The sequence below is a fragment of the Pleurodeles waltl genome, chromosome 3_2 (genome assembly GCF_031143425.1).
Source record: "Pleurodeles waltl isolate 20211129_DDA chromosome 3_2, aPleWal1.hap1.20221129, whole genome shotgun sequence".
Lineage (NCBI taxonomy): Eukaryota > Metazoa > Chordata > Amphibia > Caudata > Salamandridae > Pleurodeles > Pleurodeles waltl.
In genome coordinates this window covers 175,396,828-175,415,363 of record NC_090441.1, presented here as the reverse complement: position 1 = coordinate 175,415,363, position 18,536 = coordinate 175,396,828, and the positions used below count along the sequence as shown (strand labels likewise).

Genomic DNA, 18,536 nt, shown 5'->3' with positions numbered 1-18,536 from the left:
GACCTGTGAGGAGACCTAAAAGGCTGGACCTGCTCCTACTTGTACCCAGGACAAAGAAGTGGACTTCAGCGGTCAGTTGACTGACCTCCTGTTAAGCTACAGCGACACAACTAGCTGCTAGAAGCCATTTTTTCCAGAAAAGCTTAGCTTACCAGTTCCAACAAGATCTACGCTGGACCCTGCTGGTGGCTTCTGCTGGAGTGAGACTTGACCCCCAAGTGCTGTTCCTGAGGACCTGGGACCCTTGGCTGTGTCAAACTGTACTCCCCCTAACATCCTGAAAAACAAGGAACTTAAAAACCTTTTGGCAACAAAGACTTCCAGAGGACCAGGACAAACCTGCCAAGTCAATCTGATTAAAGTGTGTTGCCGCTGAGCCAAAGAGTCAGATTGCTCCCACGCTGACCTTTTCTACAGCAGCAAATCCATTTCAGCAAGACATTGAAGAGGAGCTATCTGGCCTCTTGAAGCCCTGTTTAGCTACAGTTTTTGGTCTTGCCCTGCTGGAGAAATCAGAGCTCCAAAACATGTGGCAAAACCCAAAGGTAGAAACCTTGACAGGGTGAAGGGGCTAAAAGTATCTGGCCGGTGAGCGACCTTCCTTGGATGTGAAATTTGAATTTCCCCCACTCTGTGCTTTCCCATAAAAAATCAATGGCTTCACCGTGACGTCAAACAATGGCTATCTGGCCTCGCGGAGCTCATCTCGGCTACAGCCTGTGGCCTTTTCCTACCGAGGACTTTTCACTTCCATTTCAGAGACCAAGGGCCTGATTTAGAACTTGCCAGAGGGGAATACTCCGTCACAAACGTGGCAGATATCCTGTCCGCCATATTACGGTCCCATTTTATACTATGGGGATCATAATACAGCGGACGGGATATCCGTCACATTTGTATTCCATCTGCCAAGTTGTAAATCAGGCCCTAAGTCCGAAAGTAAAACCTGTGACCTGGCCAAACTGGTTTCTGCATCCAACCTGCCCTACATTGCAGTTTGCCTTGAACCGTGCCTAGATGCCAGTCAAATACAACCAGATGACCATAGTTGGTGCTCAGAGCTTTTCATTGCTTTATTCATCTGAATTCATGTTCATTCAATTGTTCTCTATTTTCATACATTGGAGTGGGATTTTATTGTATTCTGTTTTCTAGTTCTAGTTTTTAACCGTTTTGGTACTTCTAATTGCTTGACACACTATCTTAAGTTAAGCCTGTCTGCTCTGTGTTGTATTTACCAAGGATTGCCCTCAGATTTGAAATGCTGATCACTTTCCTGGCCCCAACAAGGATAGTGACATTGTTACTTGTGTTGCACTACCATCCAATGCAACTAATAATCCACTTTCCCAAAATATCTATGTCATTGTTCTTTGATCTTTATATCAAACCGCTTTAGGTATGGATGAACTTTTTTTATGTCAAAAAGAATCCCCATTGATTAATAAAACAGAGTGATAGCACAACTACTTTGTATATAAAATTAGTTGTGGAATATCAGTAGATTGATTTACACGTTCCAGCTGTTCTGTTCTTCTCTTGGTAAGGCATCAGCCTGTTCATTATTGGACCTGGCCTATAGTTTATCACATAATGATAGTCATGGAAAACAAAGTCCATTTGAATTGTCTTGAGGTGAGTGCCAGAGTTGATTTCACAAACGACAAATTTCTGTAATTTGTATATGCTTGCGTAATAAACTACTGGATGAACCTGGCTAGTATTCAAATATTAGAGCTAAAAAGCCTCTCATTGCATGAAAAAGCATCTGTCTCAACAATTAAGGGACATTCTACATTAAGGGGTTGCAAAATGTAAGCAAAATTGGAGCAATATAAAAACTTTATTTCTTACAAGAACACAAGACACCTGGTCTACTTTAGTTGACCAAACAAAAGCTACTTCTTTGTGTAGTAATTTGGTGACAGGCCTTACAATTTCAGAAATCAGATGCATAAACCTCCTATAGAAATGTTCCAAAAAAGCCCCAACAAATCCTTAACTGAAGCAAGAGTAGGCCATTGCACCATTGCTGCTACTTTCTTCTCATCCATCATGCCCTCAAGTGTAATGATTTACCCCCAAACAATCCACAGTTGTGATCTGAAAAAGACACTTGTCCATTTAAGCAAAAAAGGTGGCATTCTGTTTAAATGTTGCAACACTACCTTAACATGAGATGTGGGATTTTCCAAGGTACCAGTGTATTAAAATATCTAGATTTCCAATGCAGAACACATGAATACATCACACCTCATTATTAAAATACTAAAGTGCTGCAGAAGCACTGCAAAGTCCAGAAGGCATGATTTGGTATTTGAACAATAAAAACACACGGCCAAATTTACTAGGATTTGACAGAACGCAGCACAGCAATCAAAGGTGCTTCAAAGGGTGAGAGCAGAGCAGGGCCATCTTTAATGGGATATGGCGCTGTTTCTCTCTCCGCTGGTGCAGGTGCACTTTTGGAGGCTTGTGTCATGCCACACTTTTGCACCATATATCTGCTTTATGTTTTTTTTTTTTTTTTTTTTACAGCAAGGGCACCCTTCCAGTCCAAAATACTACCCTTAGACATCAGTTGGAAAAATTCTAACTTTGTGTGTGTGCTGTACATTACAGTACACATGCAAACACAGAAATGTTTTGAGAAACGTTTTGTCACACGTTACGCATGCATCAAGGAGATGTAATTATTGATGCAAATTCCTGTCTAACTTTTTAAGTAGCTAGGGATTTGCATCAAAAACCATGGGTGGTTGCAAGGGAACGTACATGTGCCACCCAAGGGAAACGATGTTCAATGCTTTAGCCCCACTTCCTGACAATTTAGAGCTAAAGATTTCTTACTATTTGTTTCACACTAAATGGATTTAAAAGTAAGTGTTTACTTCCTTAAACCTGGATTTAGTTCTCTAAATCTATTGCTGCCTACAAATTGCCAATGCCTCCCCATCATTCAAATCCGACTTGCCATGTTTCTGCAGCTATGCGCTGGCCTGAATAGATTCAAAATCTCAGGAAGACTGGAAGGTATGGGAGTCTTTTGAGAAGCTCTATAGTCACATCAGAATGATGCAAAGTTCACCGACAGAAGATCCAGATATCTTACCTTCAAAGGCGAATCTGTAGAGGACGTTGACCATGTCTTCCACCATCATGCCTGAGGATCTCATCTCCTTGAGCCTAACAAGGAGGTCGGTCACCACCTCATTAATGACCCCGGTGTAGCGCACAGCCTCCACCGGCTTCAGCATCCTCTGGTTGAGGACGGTGCGGAGCTGGTGCCACTGCTCACCATCTCTACAAGAGAAGAAGAAAGTGTATAGAAGGCTTTTTGTACCTAATTTACCTCCCAGCCTCTAAAGTTACAGGACCCATTTTCAATATGGTAACTGATTTAAAACAACACTGAACATCTGCAATAGCATGAAATAAATAGTCCAATGCCACTAGACCCTGTGCCACAGCTGTGAACAGTGGCGGCGGCCGCAAATCTCAAGGGGAGGGTGCGGGGCGAAGGGACGGAGACAGAGGGGGGGAAATAAAAAAAAAAATTAAAACTTGCCTTACTGCGGTCTCCGTCTCCTGCCGCCTCGCGCTCCTCTTCCTTCCATGTGGTGTCCCAGCATTCACTGGGACACCAGCACAGGCTCCCCAACAATACTGCTAGACACAGCATGTAAGCAGCGTCAGGATTGGTCTGGCTGACAGTCACTGCCGCTCAGACACAAGCCTGGGGTCTGTGCTGTTTCTCCATCCAGGCTGTGTATACAGCCGGGTTGGAGAAACCTAAGTGTGCATGTGTGTTTGGCTGGCCAAACACACATGCACACTTAGTGCACCCTCCCACCTCTCGTGGCCCAGCCCAGCCCTGTACTGCTGGCTGAACCAGCAGATGAAAATTGAAACGATAGTGGAACTATTGTTTCATTTCCATCTACTGGCTCTTGGCCGGGGAGGACTCTCGAAGGAGCCACTCCCGGCTGTGAATGTTATAATAGTGTGGTTTGGACAGGCTTATGCATGACATCTGCTCTTTAGTGGACAGTACTTTACTTCTTGTAACTCCCAGCACATCGCAAATGGTGTGAGTTCATGTACGTATAAAGGAAGGACACAGTGGCGTAACAAAACTTAATGGGGTCCCCTTGCGAAGTACATGGAGGGGGCCTCCTCCTTAGCGGTACAACACTTACCATTTTTTCTGAGGGGCCTCTTGGGCCTCCCCGCACCACAGGGGCTCCGGGGGGCTTTTGTTAGGCCACTGGAGGTACATTGCTCCAAGCTACTAGCAAAATATGTGCTTAGCCCTGGACTTTGCTTTGACAAACCGGTGTGTCCTGAGAGTAGTATATTTGGTTCAGACTGAACCAGTGTCAGATTATAATAGTTTGTGGACTGCAGCGGAGCCACATTCCCGCTTCACACATGTACCCTGCCTATCAGTGACAGACAACAATAACAAGGGAAGCAGAGAACTCTGGGTCGTTCCCACGTTTAGGTGGAGAGCAGCTCTTTTACTTGGGGCTCCCTACACCAATGACCCTCTGAATCTGCTCACCTCAAACATCTGTTCTTCTAAAGGGGTTTTAAACTGCCCTGTCATTGTGACATCAGTGCCTAATTTGTGCTTGTTGTTTCCGGTGCTGAGCACCGGCACTTATTTTTGAGGGCCGGGGCTTAATCTCCCGCCTCAAGCATTTGCTGTGAGCAAAAGTCACATTTGGGAAAGATAGAGGAAGGGAAAAACGAAAAAGCGTCACAAAGGGAGAAAGCAGAAAGCTGCAGGACTGAGCTGAAGGGGCAGGGAGTGGCTTTATATGGATTGAAGAGGCCAGAGATGGCTTCAGGATTACGGCGCCTCAGTATTCCTTGTTCACACATTTAATTGCAGCAGCCGCGTGTTTAAGAGAAGGGCCTTGAGCACCGGCACCTTTTTATTTACAAATTAAGCAGTGTGTGACATTCACATGTTTCTTCTGCCTACTAGAGCACGGGGCAGAGGTTCAGCCCAGGTCAGCCATTCGCTTGCTTCCCTCTGAGTGACTGCTTCAGCTCTTCCACAAGGAGCACATCCTTCCACAAAGTAGTTCTCATTAGTGCCAGGGTCTACTGTAGCAACGTGTACTTTTTCCAAACAAAAAATGTTTCTGCTGTAGGCAATTTACTTTTTTAGAAATTGATGACGTATCAACAGACCCCTGCCCCCCACAGTAAAGTTGTACAAACGTCACGACAAAACAAAAACGATTTAGGCTGGCAGCCAACGCCGGACAAATGGGTTTGCCAGTGCTTGTTTTCTTTGTTTTCTGGAAAGGATAAAGCGAACCTGCAAGTATAAGAATATGGCATAAATACAGAACTGAATGGAATGTTGTCCGTCTGACATTGGACAACTTGAGATCCTTGAGACCCACCTAGAATTGACTTTAATTGTCGACATTTTGTGTATGGTGAGAAACATGTTGTAGTTCGAACTACAGGTACCAGAATGCAATGGGGGATTCAATTAGTTGCGGGTAAGGGGTGGGCAGGGGTTTGGATTGTTCATTGATGGGGGATGAGAGGCAGGTGAGGGCAGGGAGACAATGAGAGGGGGGGGGGGCTCTCGGCTTCTCCTCCAATCGTCTGCCTCCTATATAAACGCTGGATGCCAGCAGCTTGCCTCGTTTTTCCATCGCAGCTGAATTTCACGGTGGTGTACTCTTCTGGTAATCGATTTATTCTTGTTAATGTTGTGTCTTTAATTAAGATTTGTTGTTGTTTGATGCTGAAGGAGTTTGCGGGGTGAGTTTGGAACAGGCAGGAGTGCTGTTTTGACGCATGGTGTTAAGATCGGGTGTGGTTATTTATATAGCGTAACCACCCCTGGTGATGGTTCGAGGCGCTGTACGGGTCTCACTAATACTCCTGCTGTGCGTTCAGTCTGGGGCCTGCTTGAGAGAGTGATTTATTGGTGGGGTGACGAGCACTTTGTTTTGTCTTAAATTCAAACTGGGGGTTAAATACGGCCCTCTAGTCATCCATGCTTCATCAGAGTCTGTTTGTGCCGGGGGAGGGGGTCACTTCGTTGTTGGAGTCGGTAATCTGCGGGTCATTGACACGGAGGGGAGTGTGGGAAACCTTTCCTCGACTTCTATCGACTCCAAGCACTCCTCGGGCCCCTCTGCCCACATTACCTACCTTACAGCGGGGGATTTAGTTGTCTGTGCTTGGATCAGTCTGGAAACTTATTGTAGTCTGGGCGGATCTTGTTCCTGAAAGTCTTTATCTATAAAAAAAACTACCCATGAACTCCACACCCCTTCGTTGGGAGGGCATACACTCGAGTGTGGGGTTGAGTCTGGCTTAACAGTGTATTCATAAGCCTGGCCTACTAGCATTAACAATACTTGTTTGGACTGTTGCTGAACCATTTATGGGATTGTCTGTACCCAATAAAACCACCTATGTGGACCTACCAAAGCGTGCAAAAGTGATGGCGGCCTTGACCGCTTCCAGGCGGTGACGGGACTGATGAATCCGCCACTCCCAGAGTGGAAGAGGTAACTTGCATTTCTAGGCCACGTGCCGCTATTCAATACCCTCTCGTCCCTCAATGTACACTGCCCCCATGCCAGGGCTGCGACAGGTTCAGATGCCACATGCCCATGCCGTCATTGATTCGTGCCAGCTGCCTCCACTTATTTCAAGCACTGACACATCTGGGAGGTCCAGCTATGAAGTGCTAACACGGAAACGCAAGTATTGACAAACGCCACTTAACCCATTGCAGCCCTTTTTCATTGGTTTGTCAATGCTGCAAAAAGATTCTTTTGTACATAATACATGCAGATAAACTGGAGAATGAGCAACATGTTTGCGTGTACTCTTCAGATGTAAAATAGTCCCTCATGCATTTTAATGGAAGCGCTTCATGGGAGGCGGAATATAACAATACCCTCCATAGCCAACTGCATGAGGTGAGATACTGATTTGTGTGGAGTTAAAACCAGCTGTGTTATAAAGAACTGATACATCTCCCTTACATAGCAACACAAGATGATGGATGGAGTGCTAAAACTTCTCAAACGCGCACCCCAGTCATAGATCTGTTAAATCCATCGTTCTCTTGCTTACCATGCCACCCCAGTTTGGACCCAGCCATATGCCAATCAGTTTTCACTCACCCAAACTGGGTCATTTTGTGTTGCTAAAGTCACCCTTAGTGGGAAGGGTGTTCCCAGATGCGGGTCCCATGCTCACTGTGCAACTGGATTCAAGCTAGCCATGCTGATGAGGTGACGAACTGAAACCAGTCCCAGGATGCTTGTTTCTGGTCCAGGAAGGACTGTTCCCATGGGAACAGGGTCAAATCTGATTTACATATGACTGGGTCCAAACCGGGGTGGCATGGTGAGCAAAAGAACAATGGATTAAACCCAGATCTGTGACTGGGGTGAGTTAAGTTTCAGCACTCCGTCCATCATTTTGTGTTCCTAACATCTCCCAGACAGCCTTTGTATTAAGCCAGACCAAAGGCTGTGGGGTCCAAAAAGGATGGGTGCTTTCCTCAATGCCTTCTTACCCAGAAGACCCTCTGCTGTCTGGTTCTTGAACCCCTTCGCTGCCAGGCCTTTTCCCCCTCCTGTGCCGAGCCTTTTTTTGGCTATTTGGAGCAGTTCGCGCTTAGGCCCTCATAACTTTTTGTTCACATAAGCTACCCATGCCAAATTTGCGTCCTTTTTTTCCAACATCCTAGGGATTCTAGAGGTACCCAGACTTTGTGGGTTCCCCAGAAGGAGGCCAAGAAATTAGCCAAAAAACTGTGAATTTCGTTTTTTTTAAAAAATTTGGAAAAATGGGCTGCAGAAGAAGGCTTGTGGTTTTTTCCCTGAAAAGGGCATCAACAAAGGGTTTGCGGTGATAAAATCACCAGCTTCCCAGCTTTCAGGAACAGGCAGACTTGAATCAGAAAACCCAATTTTGGCATTTTACTGGGACATACCCCATTTTTACGATTTTTTGTGCTTTCAGCCTCCTTCCAGTCAGTGACAGAAATGGGCATGAAACCAACGCTGGATCCCATAAACCGCAACATTTCTGAAAAGTAGACAAAATTCTGAATTCAGCAAGGGGTAATTTGTGTAGATCCTACAAGGGTTTCCTACAGAAAATAACTGAAAAAGAAAAATATTGAAATTGAGGTGAAAAAAACATCAATTTTTCTCTAAGTTTTACTCTGTAACTTTTTCCTGCAATGTCAGATTTTCGAAAGCAATATACAGTTACGTCTGCTGGACTCTTCTGGTTGCGGGGATATATAGGGCTTGTAGGTTCATCAAGAACTCTAGGTACCCAGAGCCAATAAATGACCTGCACCCTGCAGTGGGTTTTCATTCTATGCCGGGTATACAGCAATTCATTTGCTGAAATATAAAGAGTAAAAAATAGCTATCAAGAAAACCTTTGTATTTCCAAAATGGGCACAAGATAAGGTGTTGAGAAGCAGTGGTTATTTGCACATCTCTGAATTACGGGGTGCCCATACTAGCATGTGAATTACAGGGCATTTCTCAAATAGACGTCTTTTTTACACACTGTCTTACATTTGGAAGGGAAAAATGTAGAGAAAGACAAGGGGCAATAACACTTGTTTTGCTATTCTATGTTCCCCCAAGTCTCCCGATAAAAATGATACCTCACTTGTGTGGGTAGGCCTAGCGCCCACAACAGGAAACGCCCCAAAGCGCAACGAGGACACCACCAAAATTTTGGAAGAAAACAGAGGTGTTTTTTGCGAAGTGACTACCTGTAGATTTTGGCCTCTAGCTCAGCCGGCACCTAGGGAAACCTACCAAACCTGTACATTTCTGAAAACTAGAGACCTAGGGGAATCCAAGGAGGGGTGACTGGCGGGGCTCGGACCAGGTTCTGTTACCCAGAATCCTTTGCAAAGCTCAAATTGGCTAAAAAAACACATATTCCTCACATTTCTGTGGCAGAAAGTGATGGAATCTGAGAGGAGCCACAAATGTCCTTCCACCCAGCGTTCCCCCACGTCTCCCGATAAAAATGATACCTCACTTGTGTGGGTAGGCCTAGCGCCCGCGACAGGAAACGCCCCAAAGCGCAGCGTGGACACATCACATTTTTTCATTGAAAACAGTGCCTACCTGTAGTTTTTGGCCTGTAGCTCAGCCAGCACCTAGGGAAACCTACCAAACCTGTGCATTTCTGAAAACTAGAGACCTAGGGGAATCCAAGATGGGGTGACTTGAGGGGCTCTGACCAGGTTCTGTTACCCAGAATCCTTTCCAAACCTCAAATTTTGGCTAAAAAAATGCATTTTTCACACATTTCGGTGACAGAAAGTTCTGGAATCTGAGTGGAGCCACAAATTTCCTTCCACCCAGCGTTCCCCCAAGTCTCCCCGATAAAAATGATACCTCAGTTGTGTGGGTGGGCCAGGTGCCTCCAACAGAATAAGGCCCAAAACTTGTAGAGATACAGGGGATAGTACTGCGAGTTTATAAGGACATATTCTTTTATACATCTTTAGACTGACTCTGCTTTGGGGGCCCACATACGTGAGGTGTCATTTTATTTGGGAGACTGAGGGGAACACTGGGGAGTAGGAATTTTGTGCTGGAGTGGTGATCGTACGAAGAAAAGTCAGGAAAATATGCTTTTTTTTAAGCACATTTTGAGGTTTACAGAGGAGTCTGGGTAAGAAAATGTTGGGGGATCCACGCAAGCCACTCCTCCCTAGACTCCTTGGGGTGTCTAGTTTTAAAAAATGTCTGGGTTTGGTAGGTTTCCCTAGATGAAGGCCGCACACAGGACCAAAAACATAGGTGCCCTCTCCCCCCCCCCCCCCCCAAACACAGGTAGTTTTGTAATATATCGTTTTGATGTGCCCACATACGTCCGTGATGTGCCAAACACTAAAATTTTGAAAAGAAACACACTTAGGTTATGTGAAAGACCCCTCACCCACCAACCAAGTTGGTGGCATGCTTCATCATCAGGGTCCCACCTGAGGCACCTAGCGTGTCATAGGTGTGCTGCGACGCCTGATTACAGCGGAGCAGGTTTGGTCATTTTTACGACACATACTGGTTGGATTTGGCACGAGGGTGAGTGATGGTTCAGTGGATCAAATTTTACTAACAAGAGCTTTCACAAAAATGAAAAGCACTGTTAGTAACTGAAAGGCAAAAAACTGAACCAATGACTCACAGCTCGTGAGCTGTAAAGCCGCGACAAGGCACCAACCGCTTTACAGTCCATTCACACAACTTTCATACATGACACACACAAGGCCATTCACACCGCCAACCACGGGCCCAGCACATTACAACACTCACATCGACAGACAGCGCCACTCAAGGGCCCATCACTTACATACGCCCACATGCCTGATACAACAATCACACCAGCTGATGGGAGTGTGTGGACTGGTGTTTGGCTGGCAGTGTGTTGCAGTAGCCAACATCAAGTCAATATGTACAGTCTCAGCCAAGCCCCACTCCACACACAATGGCATCATATATATTTTTTTTTTAAACAGAGGAACCCCTAACTAAGTAGAAAGAATTACAAAACAACAAACACAAAAGCTCTAACTAACAACATGACAGAAATGCTAACCATGAAACTAAACACATGAAAATACAAAACAGACATGAGTTTACACTCATGGTTGTTCCCAGAAATTCTTCTGGGTGTGGTAATTCTTAAAACAAGCCCCGACACACAGCCCAGGCTTTGAAGGACAATCTGGGCAGTACATTCGAGACTCCCTCCGGATACCTCTTCGAAAACACACTCTACATTTCTTAGCTGGAAAGTCTTTTTTGGGTGTGGGAGGAATGTGGTCAGCAAAGTGGCGATCTTTCAATCTAGCCACATCCTCCACCACTGCTTCTCTAGGAACTCTGGCCTGTTCCACCACAATAAGGCTCTCTATCACTGACTCCTGAAATTTCACAAATGTCATCTTTGAGTCTGGAGACCTATCCCTAAACACAATAAAAGCATTGAAGGTTGCTAAGTGGAAGAGGTGAAGTGCTAACTTCTTATACCAAACATAAGACTTACGAATAGCAGTATAAGGTTCCAACCTCTGGTCAACTCTATCTACACCTCCCATGTGCTTATTATAATCTAAAATGCACACAGGTTTGCGCACTTCAGCAACCTGGCCCCAAACAGTCACAGGGGAAGTACTCTCATCATGGATGGTACTTAGCATGTAGACATCCCTCTTGTCTGAATTTCAAAGCTAGCAGCTCCTCGTTCCGCAAGGCACAGCACTGTCCCCTCAAGTTTTTTACAGACAAGCTCCCTTGGATAGCCTTTCTAGTTAGAACGGATTGTGCCACAAGCAACTGTGTCCACTCTAAACAATTCCTTGAACAACTGCACACCAGTGTAGAAGTTATCTACATACAAATGGTGACCTTTGTTGAACAGTCGTCTACCAAGATCCCACACTATTTTCTCTAACTCCAAAAGTGGGAGGACAACCAGGGGGGTCAATATTGGAATCCCTACCAGTGTACACACGGAAACTATACACATATCCTGTCCTACTTTCAGACAGCATATACAATTTAATTCCATATCGTGCCCTTTTGCTAGGAATGTACTGCCTAAAAACCAAACGACCCTTGAAGAGGACCAAAGACTCGTCCACACTTATCTCTTTGCCTGGAACATAGACCTCCGAAAACCGATCTACAAAATGATCAAGGACAGGCCTAATCTTGAAAAGACGGTCAGAATCTGGGTGATCTCGTGGCAAGGCTAATGCATTGTCAACAAAATGCAGCATCCTAAGAAGAAGCAAATACCGATTACGACTCATGGTAGCTGGAAATATAGCTGTTGCCATCAAGGGACTAGTAGACCAATAAGAAGCCAGTGACGGCTTCCTTATCAACCCCATCAAAAAAGTCAAACCCAAAAACTTTTTTAGCTCCTCCAAATTTGTGGGAATCCACTGGGCAGCTCTAGAGTGTGGCCTAAGTCTAGCAGCGTTGTCCCTCAAATGCTGCTCCGCATACAAATTAGTCTGCTCAACAATCTCTTCCAAAAACACATCATCCATGAATAACTCAAAGAAATTGATAGGCATAAAGTTCTCTGTATTGGCGTTACACCCCGGGAGACCAGTAAAGGCAGGCAACTCTGGCTGCTCCATGTTTGGGGCAACCCAGACATCAGGTCTTCTAACAGGAAACCTTTCAGCCCCAGGTTGCTGCACTATTGGCACATCAATGTCCTCCTCTAAAACAGAACCTTCATCTGCACGGAGTGTGGCTTCATCAGAAGATTCCCCTCCAACAGAAACATCACTGCCAGAATCTGACTTCCTCCTCTGCCTCAGATGCAGAGTCCGTCTCATAGTCATGATCAGACTGTGACTCAAAAAGCATACCAACCACCTGCTGAGCGGTCATCCTGCGGCTAGCCATGATCTCTCCTGCTAAAATTAACTGGACAAATTCACCACCAACAACCAGCACTGTGTAAGACAAGTAACAAAGTGTAGCTTTGTTAGTAAGAGTTACAAACTCAAAAACTATACCGCTCACTTGCCTGAAAAAGCTTGATTCACCAGCAACTACACAGCAATCACCAATGATATCCCACTAAAAAGAAAGAAAGAAAGGCAAATTAGAAATAAGACAAAACAAATATCATTGTGCACAAACCTAAGGACAATTTCACACACAATCCAGCATTTAGTACACCCCCTACAAACATGTCATTCATGCATGGCAACAATACTCCTTTGGAGTAAATTGTTTTTACTTACCTAAAACATGCAACTGTGCAAACTGCAGGTCAACCACTGCCAAAACCGCAAGGAGCCACAGCAAATAAAGCAAAAGCTTTGAACTAGAACAAAAAGGAGGAAAACATTTTTTATCACAAATGCAAAGACTTCTTCAGTTGACAAACACCCCACCATCAAACATTTTAGAAATTGGTGCCTAAGTGGATTCTGCCATAGGGGCAGATGGGCCTACTAAAAAAATAGGCCTGTCTGCCCCAAGGAAGCCAAAAAATACCTTTAGTACTGTGTCCCCATGGAGAGCGACCCTTGCCAAAGGGGACAGCCCTCAAACAAAAAAAACACACACAACACTATCCCTGGTGCCTAAGTGGCTTCTGCCCCCTTGGGGGCAGGTGGGCCTAAGAAAATAGGCCCATCTGCCCCCAGGGGGTGTAGAAATGGCCAACAGGTCAATGCCCCCCTTGGGGGGGCGCCCCGTGACCAAGGGGACGCCCCCCCACAAAAATAAACAAATAAAAAAAAATCCCTGGCGTTCTAGTGGTTTCTGCCCCCCTTGGGGGCAGATCAGCCTAAAAATAGGCTGATCTGTCTCCAAGGGGTGCAGAAATGGCCTGGGTACATGTGCCCCCAAAGTGGGGGGCGACCCTTGCCCAAGCCCCCCCCATCCACTAACACACACACACTATCCCTGGTGTCTACGTGGCTTCTGCCCCCCTTGGGGGCAGGTGGGTCTAGAAAAATAGGCCCATCTGCCCCCAGGGGGGGGCAGAAATGGCCAACAGGTCAATGCCCCCCTTGGGGGGGGCGCCCCGTGCCCAAGGGGACGCCCCCCCACAAAAATAAACACATAAAAAAACATCCCTGGCGTTCTAGTGGTTTCTGCCCCCCTTGGGGGCAGATCAGCCTAAAAATAATAGGCTGATCTGCCCTCAAGGGGGGCAGAAATGGCCCTAAAAGATATGCCCCCCAAAGGGGAGCGACCCTTGCCCAAAGGGGCGCCCCCCATCCACTACACACACAATCCCTGGTGCCTAAGTGGCTTCTGCCCCCCTTGGGGGCAGATGGACCTAAAAAAAATAGGCCGATTTGCCCCCAAGGGGGGTAGAAAAGGCCAACAGTTCTCTGCCCCCTTGGGGGGGGCGCCCCTTGCCCAAGGGGGCACCCCCCCCACATAAATACACATAAAAATAAAAAACCCTGGTGATCTAGTGTTTTCTGCCCCCCTTGGGGGCAGATCTGGCTAAAAAGTAGCCAATCTGCCCTCAAGGGGGGCAGAAATGGCCCTAAAGGACATGCCCCCCACAGGGGAGCGACCCTTGCCCAAGGGGGCGCCCCCCCCATTCACTACACACACAATCCCTGGTGCCTAAGTGGCTTCTGCCCCCCTTGGGGGCAGATGGACCTAAAAAAAATAGGCCGATCTGCCCCCAAGGGGGGCAGAAAAGGCCAACAGTTCTCTGCCCCCTTGGGGGGGGCGCCCCTTGCCCAAGGGGGCACCCCCCAACATAAATGCACAGAAAATAAAAATCCCTGGTGATCCAGTGGTTTCTGCCCCCCTTGGGGGCAGATCCGCCTAAAAAGTAGGCCAATCTGCCCCCAAGGGGGGCAGAAATGGCCGTAACAAATTGCCCCCACAAGGGGAGCGACCCTTGCCCAAGGGGCCGCTCCCCGCAAACAAGAAACAGTAAAGAACAACAAAAAAAAAAAATCCCTGGTGTCTAGTGGGCATTCCTGCTGCCCGATCGCAATGCGATCGGGCAGCAGGAATGCTCAAAGAGACACCGGGGGAAAGGAAAAGCCTTTCCTTTCCCCCGGTGCCTCTTTAGCCCAAACCCCCCACCCACCGGGAAGAGATTCTTACCTCTTCTCCGTTCGCCGCACAGGAAGCAAATGGCTTCCTGTGCGGCGAAATCCCCATAATGAAGTCAGCGCGCGATCGCGCGCTGACGTCATTATGGGGGGGTGGGGGGGTCGGGGGTGGAAGGGGAAGGGCTTCCCCTTCCATCCCTGACTTTGGGGGGGTGGGGGGAAGCACACAGAGGGAGCGAGAGCGCTCCCTCTGGGCTGTGTGCCGAGGACGTAGTGGTTACGTCCTCGGCACAGCAGCACTGTGCCGCAGGACGTAACCACTACGTCTGCGGCACAGAAGGGGCTAACCAAGTACAAATCATGCTGGCCATTGTAAATCCATTGATTGCAGCAGGTGCATGGCATCCTTCTCAAGGCCACGTTCCTGGGATCACCTACTCCTATGTAAAGGTTTCTGCAGCTAATCAGTGATAGTTCTTGATCTGGTTCTAACCATGGGGACTGTCTTTATCCTCAGTTTTTATTTTTTGTAGCGCCATGAAGACCATTGTGGCTAACGAGAACAGTGCCAACAAGGTGTCCAAGACTGTGGTCCAGCACAAGGGAAAGGGCAAGGAGAGCTACTCCAGCTTCATCTACAAAGTGTTCAAGCAGGTGAGTTTACAAAGGGACACTGACTTTTTTTCTGATCCCAGGGTGATGTGAAAGTGATGAAATACACTGAAAGCTTGCCCACCACAGCAGTACCTTTGTGTTGGGTGTAATGGCTCAACGCATTGTAGTTAACTGGTGTAGCACTTCATGCCCTTGATAAGGTGCTGAAGTGCTTTCTGTGGCATGGCTGCACCCTACTTACTAGTAGGTTAGATTGTGGGTTGACAGTGTGGCCAATGGCCAGTGCTCTATACAGACAGGTACTGAGTACACCACTTTAAAAGGGAGAGTGGCAGGTCTTCTCGGCACAGGTGAAATTCAAGTAACTGGAGAGTACCAGCTGTCCTCAGTAACAAGCAGGTACCCTGGGAGATCCAGTTCCTACACTTTTATTTTTCTGCACTGCCCGTAGAAGATGCGGTCATCGGGTGCTTGCTGACCGACGGGGTGCTTCCGCCTTGTAACCTTGAAGCTGCGCTTTAGCAGGGGGTACTGTGGGGAATCGAGATCTTTACACAACCTGCTAGTGTGGAGTTTTCTGAGGTGATGGATTCTGGATTTTTGGTGAACAAGTGAAGTCCTCTGAGGCAAAGCAGGGATCTAGGGCTTCTCTGCCTCCCTAAATTCCAGGTGCTTTTGGATGCCTCTAGCCTCTGCTGGGAATGGGTTCCAGAGTTCTGGTGGCAGAACCACTGACCCATCAGTCAGGGTACCAGTGATGAGAGCAGGCCTCTTGTTTACAAGCATCTTTGGACCTCAGTTGGGTGAAGGGTGATTCAGGGCTGTAGGAAATGCAGCACGTCCTGAAGAAGGATCCTCTGAACATAGGTGCCTGGTGGGATGGTATGTAGTAATCCATGTTCATTTGTGTCACAAATGATATAACATGTGCCAGTCTGTCATGTGTCCAGTTAAATACACTAAAAAGACACAACATATGAACATAATGCTAAAATAAATTAAATCAGTGTTCTATTGTGTCCTTTGGAGTCTGTGTACTGGTGCCCCAGTTTAGATCCCCGGTGCATAGACCATATCATAGTTCAACTAGGTCCCATGTATGACAGGTACCCTCATGATCAGTAGCCACTCATGTGAAGCAGAATGTTGGGGGGGGGGGGGGGGGGGAGGGAAGAATTGGGGTTGATAGGAGGGGATGGAGGGCAGCAGGAGGGCAGGGGAAATGAAGAAAAGAAAACACTTGCTGCGGCTTCTCTGCAGGCACAGGCTCCCAGCCTGCCCTGCGCTAGTCCTGACGCTGCTCAGAGCTGCGTCAGGATTGGCTGGGAGCGCCCAGGCAGACTGAGTCTATGCAGGCTCTCTCCAGCCTGGCAACTGTGTTGCCGGGCTGGAGAGCCCACTGAGCCTGTGTTGAGATGGCTGGCCAAACACACATGTGCTCTGAGGGGAGAGTGCTGAGCACTCCCCCTTGTTGCTTGTCACCCCTGTGGCCCCACTCCTTCCCCAAAAAACAGTTTATCTTTTTTGGGGAAAAGGTTTGCAGCTGGCGGGAGGTGAGACTTGCAAGATAGTATAAATCTCAGAAGTTACTGAACCGTGACACTTTAATTTTCTCAGATGCATTTTAAACGGAAAGCAGACGTTTTGCATTTCTTTTCAATGCAGCAGATTCTGTTTGTGTTTAGTTGGGACTCAAGAATGCAAACAAGATCTTAAATGGTTGGCCAGTGAGTCCTTCTGGTGGGTGCAGAATTTCCCCCTAGTGGTCTGAATGGTGGGGAGGGCAGGTAATCTGCAAACAAATGCAAGTAGAAACCCATGTAATTTGTGTGCACTGGTGTACTGGAAAATGACTGCGCAAAGGATGGATGTCTGGCCTTCAGCAGTAATCCATCCTTGTTCATACTAACAGTGCGACTTTCAAGATGTTGTCCAGGGGTCTCCTCGTTTCAAATGAGTAGACACTGGTTTGTGCTGATCTTTCTGTAACAGGATACCTCACATTGGATTGTTAATGCATGTTCAGTTGCTGCCCTAACACGAGCTATGTCTCCCGACAGGTCCACCCTGATCTGACCCTCTCACTTGATGCAATGAAGATCCTGGACTCCATCAATGGAGACGTCTTCGAGCGAGTGGCTTCAGAGGCGGCTAGACTTGCCCTGTACAACAAGCGAAGCACCATAACCAGCCGTGAGATCCAGACCGCTGTGAAACTGGTGCTCCCTGGAGAACGTTCTAAGCACGCCCTGTCCGAGGGCACCAAAGCAGTGGCAAAGTACATGGCTTCAAACTAGATTCTACTTTATATCTTGTGTATTATAGTATATTTTTATTGTTTGTAAAATAAAGGTATTTTATCAATGGTGTTGTAATTGGTTAATTGTCAATCTTCAACTTGGGTGTTTTTTTTATTTTTAAGTTTGGCACTAAATGCCACTTGGTGGACGGAAGCAACAGCCTTGTGACTCCAGTGCTAACCACATGGTAGCCTGTAGTACTGGATTTCATAGTTCCATCTTCATGGGAAGATACCAATGTGCATTTACCTGGGCTAACTAAGCTGGGTTAAACCTCTTCTGTACAACTGTTGTCTAGGTCACATGTTCAAATCGTGGCAGGCTTGGCTCAGTCCTTTGGAGCTAGAAGTCTCTAGCAGCTTCAGAATACTAGTTTGAAAGTGGAAATGCTAAGGAAAATATTACCACTTGGCCAATGCTTTCATAGGGGATATTTTCATCAACTTCGGGATAGGTAGAATGGCTTAACACCCTTTAGCACATACCACTCAGGTAAGTATAGTGTGTGTGTGTATATCTCCATCCATATATGGGGAGGCTGCCACTCTGTAGTTATGGGACTAAAGTGCAATTTCCATAGGGAGTTCTGGAAAGGGCTACAGACGAGCTGAATGTTATTACACCACATTTGGCAGAAAGCTAGACTCTGAAAGTGTGCATTTTGTGATCTGGAGTAAATACGTTACTTAATTTTTGAGAAAGATGTCAAACTTACTATTTCTTGACAGGTGGGTTTGGGAGGAAAAAAAATACCTGAGCCATCTGATTGGCAGCGGTGTTTTTATTTTTCCTATCTCTCGCTCATGCCTTGAAGATCCTCAGGTGCACAAAGCATAGTGGTCATTTGACTGACTAGTTGGGCTGAGCTCAGTTGACTGAGGGAGTTTCCTCAGGTGCTCCTCTTTGTAGTGTTGATAGTATTTCATTCGGATGAGTAATTCCACTGCCTGATCTGCTAGCAAAGGAGACGGCATCACCACTGGCAAGACCTGGGCTGCGTGGAAGGAGCCGTAGAAGCCTTA

The 18,536-nt window shown here is 46.7% G+C and overlaps 2 protein-coding genes across 2 annotated transcripts in view; one reads left to right on the top strand and one right to left on the bottom strand.

The window, feature by feature from the left end:
• LOC138286650 (sterol 26-hydroxylase, mitochondrial-like) overlaps positions 1 to 18,536 on the bottom strand; it is a 155,028-nt gene that overhangs the window by 74,923 nt on the left and 61,569 nt on the right. The window contains exon 3 of the mRNA XM_069227112.1: positions 3,113 to 3,303. Within this exon, the coding sequence (XP_069083213.1) occupies positions 3,113 to 3,303 (191 nt within the window). The remainder of the gene's footprint in view (positions 1 to 3,112; positions 3,304 to 18,536) is intronic.
• LOC138286651 (histone H2B-like) lies at positions 5,623 to 17,582 on the top strand. Its single transcript, XM_069227113.1, has 3 exons — positions 5,623 to 5,714; positions 15,117 to 15,253; positions 17,275 to 17,582. The coding sequence occupies exons 1-3, from the start codon at positions 5,654 to 5,656 to the stop codon at positions 17,509 to 17,511; spliced, it is 435 nt and encodes a 144-aa protein (XP_069083214.1). The 5' UTR covers positions 5,623 to 5,653; the 3' UTR covers positions 17,512 to 17,582.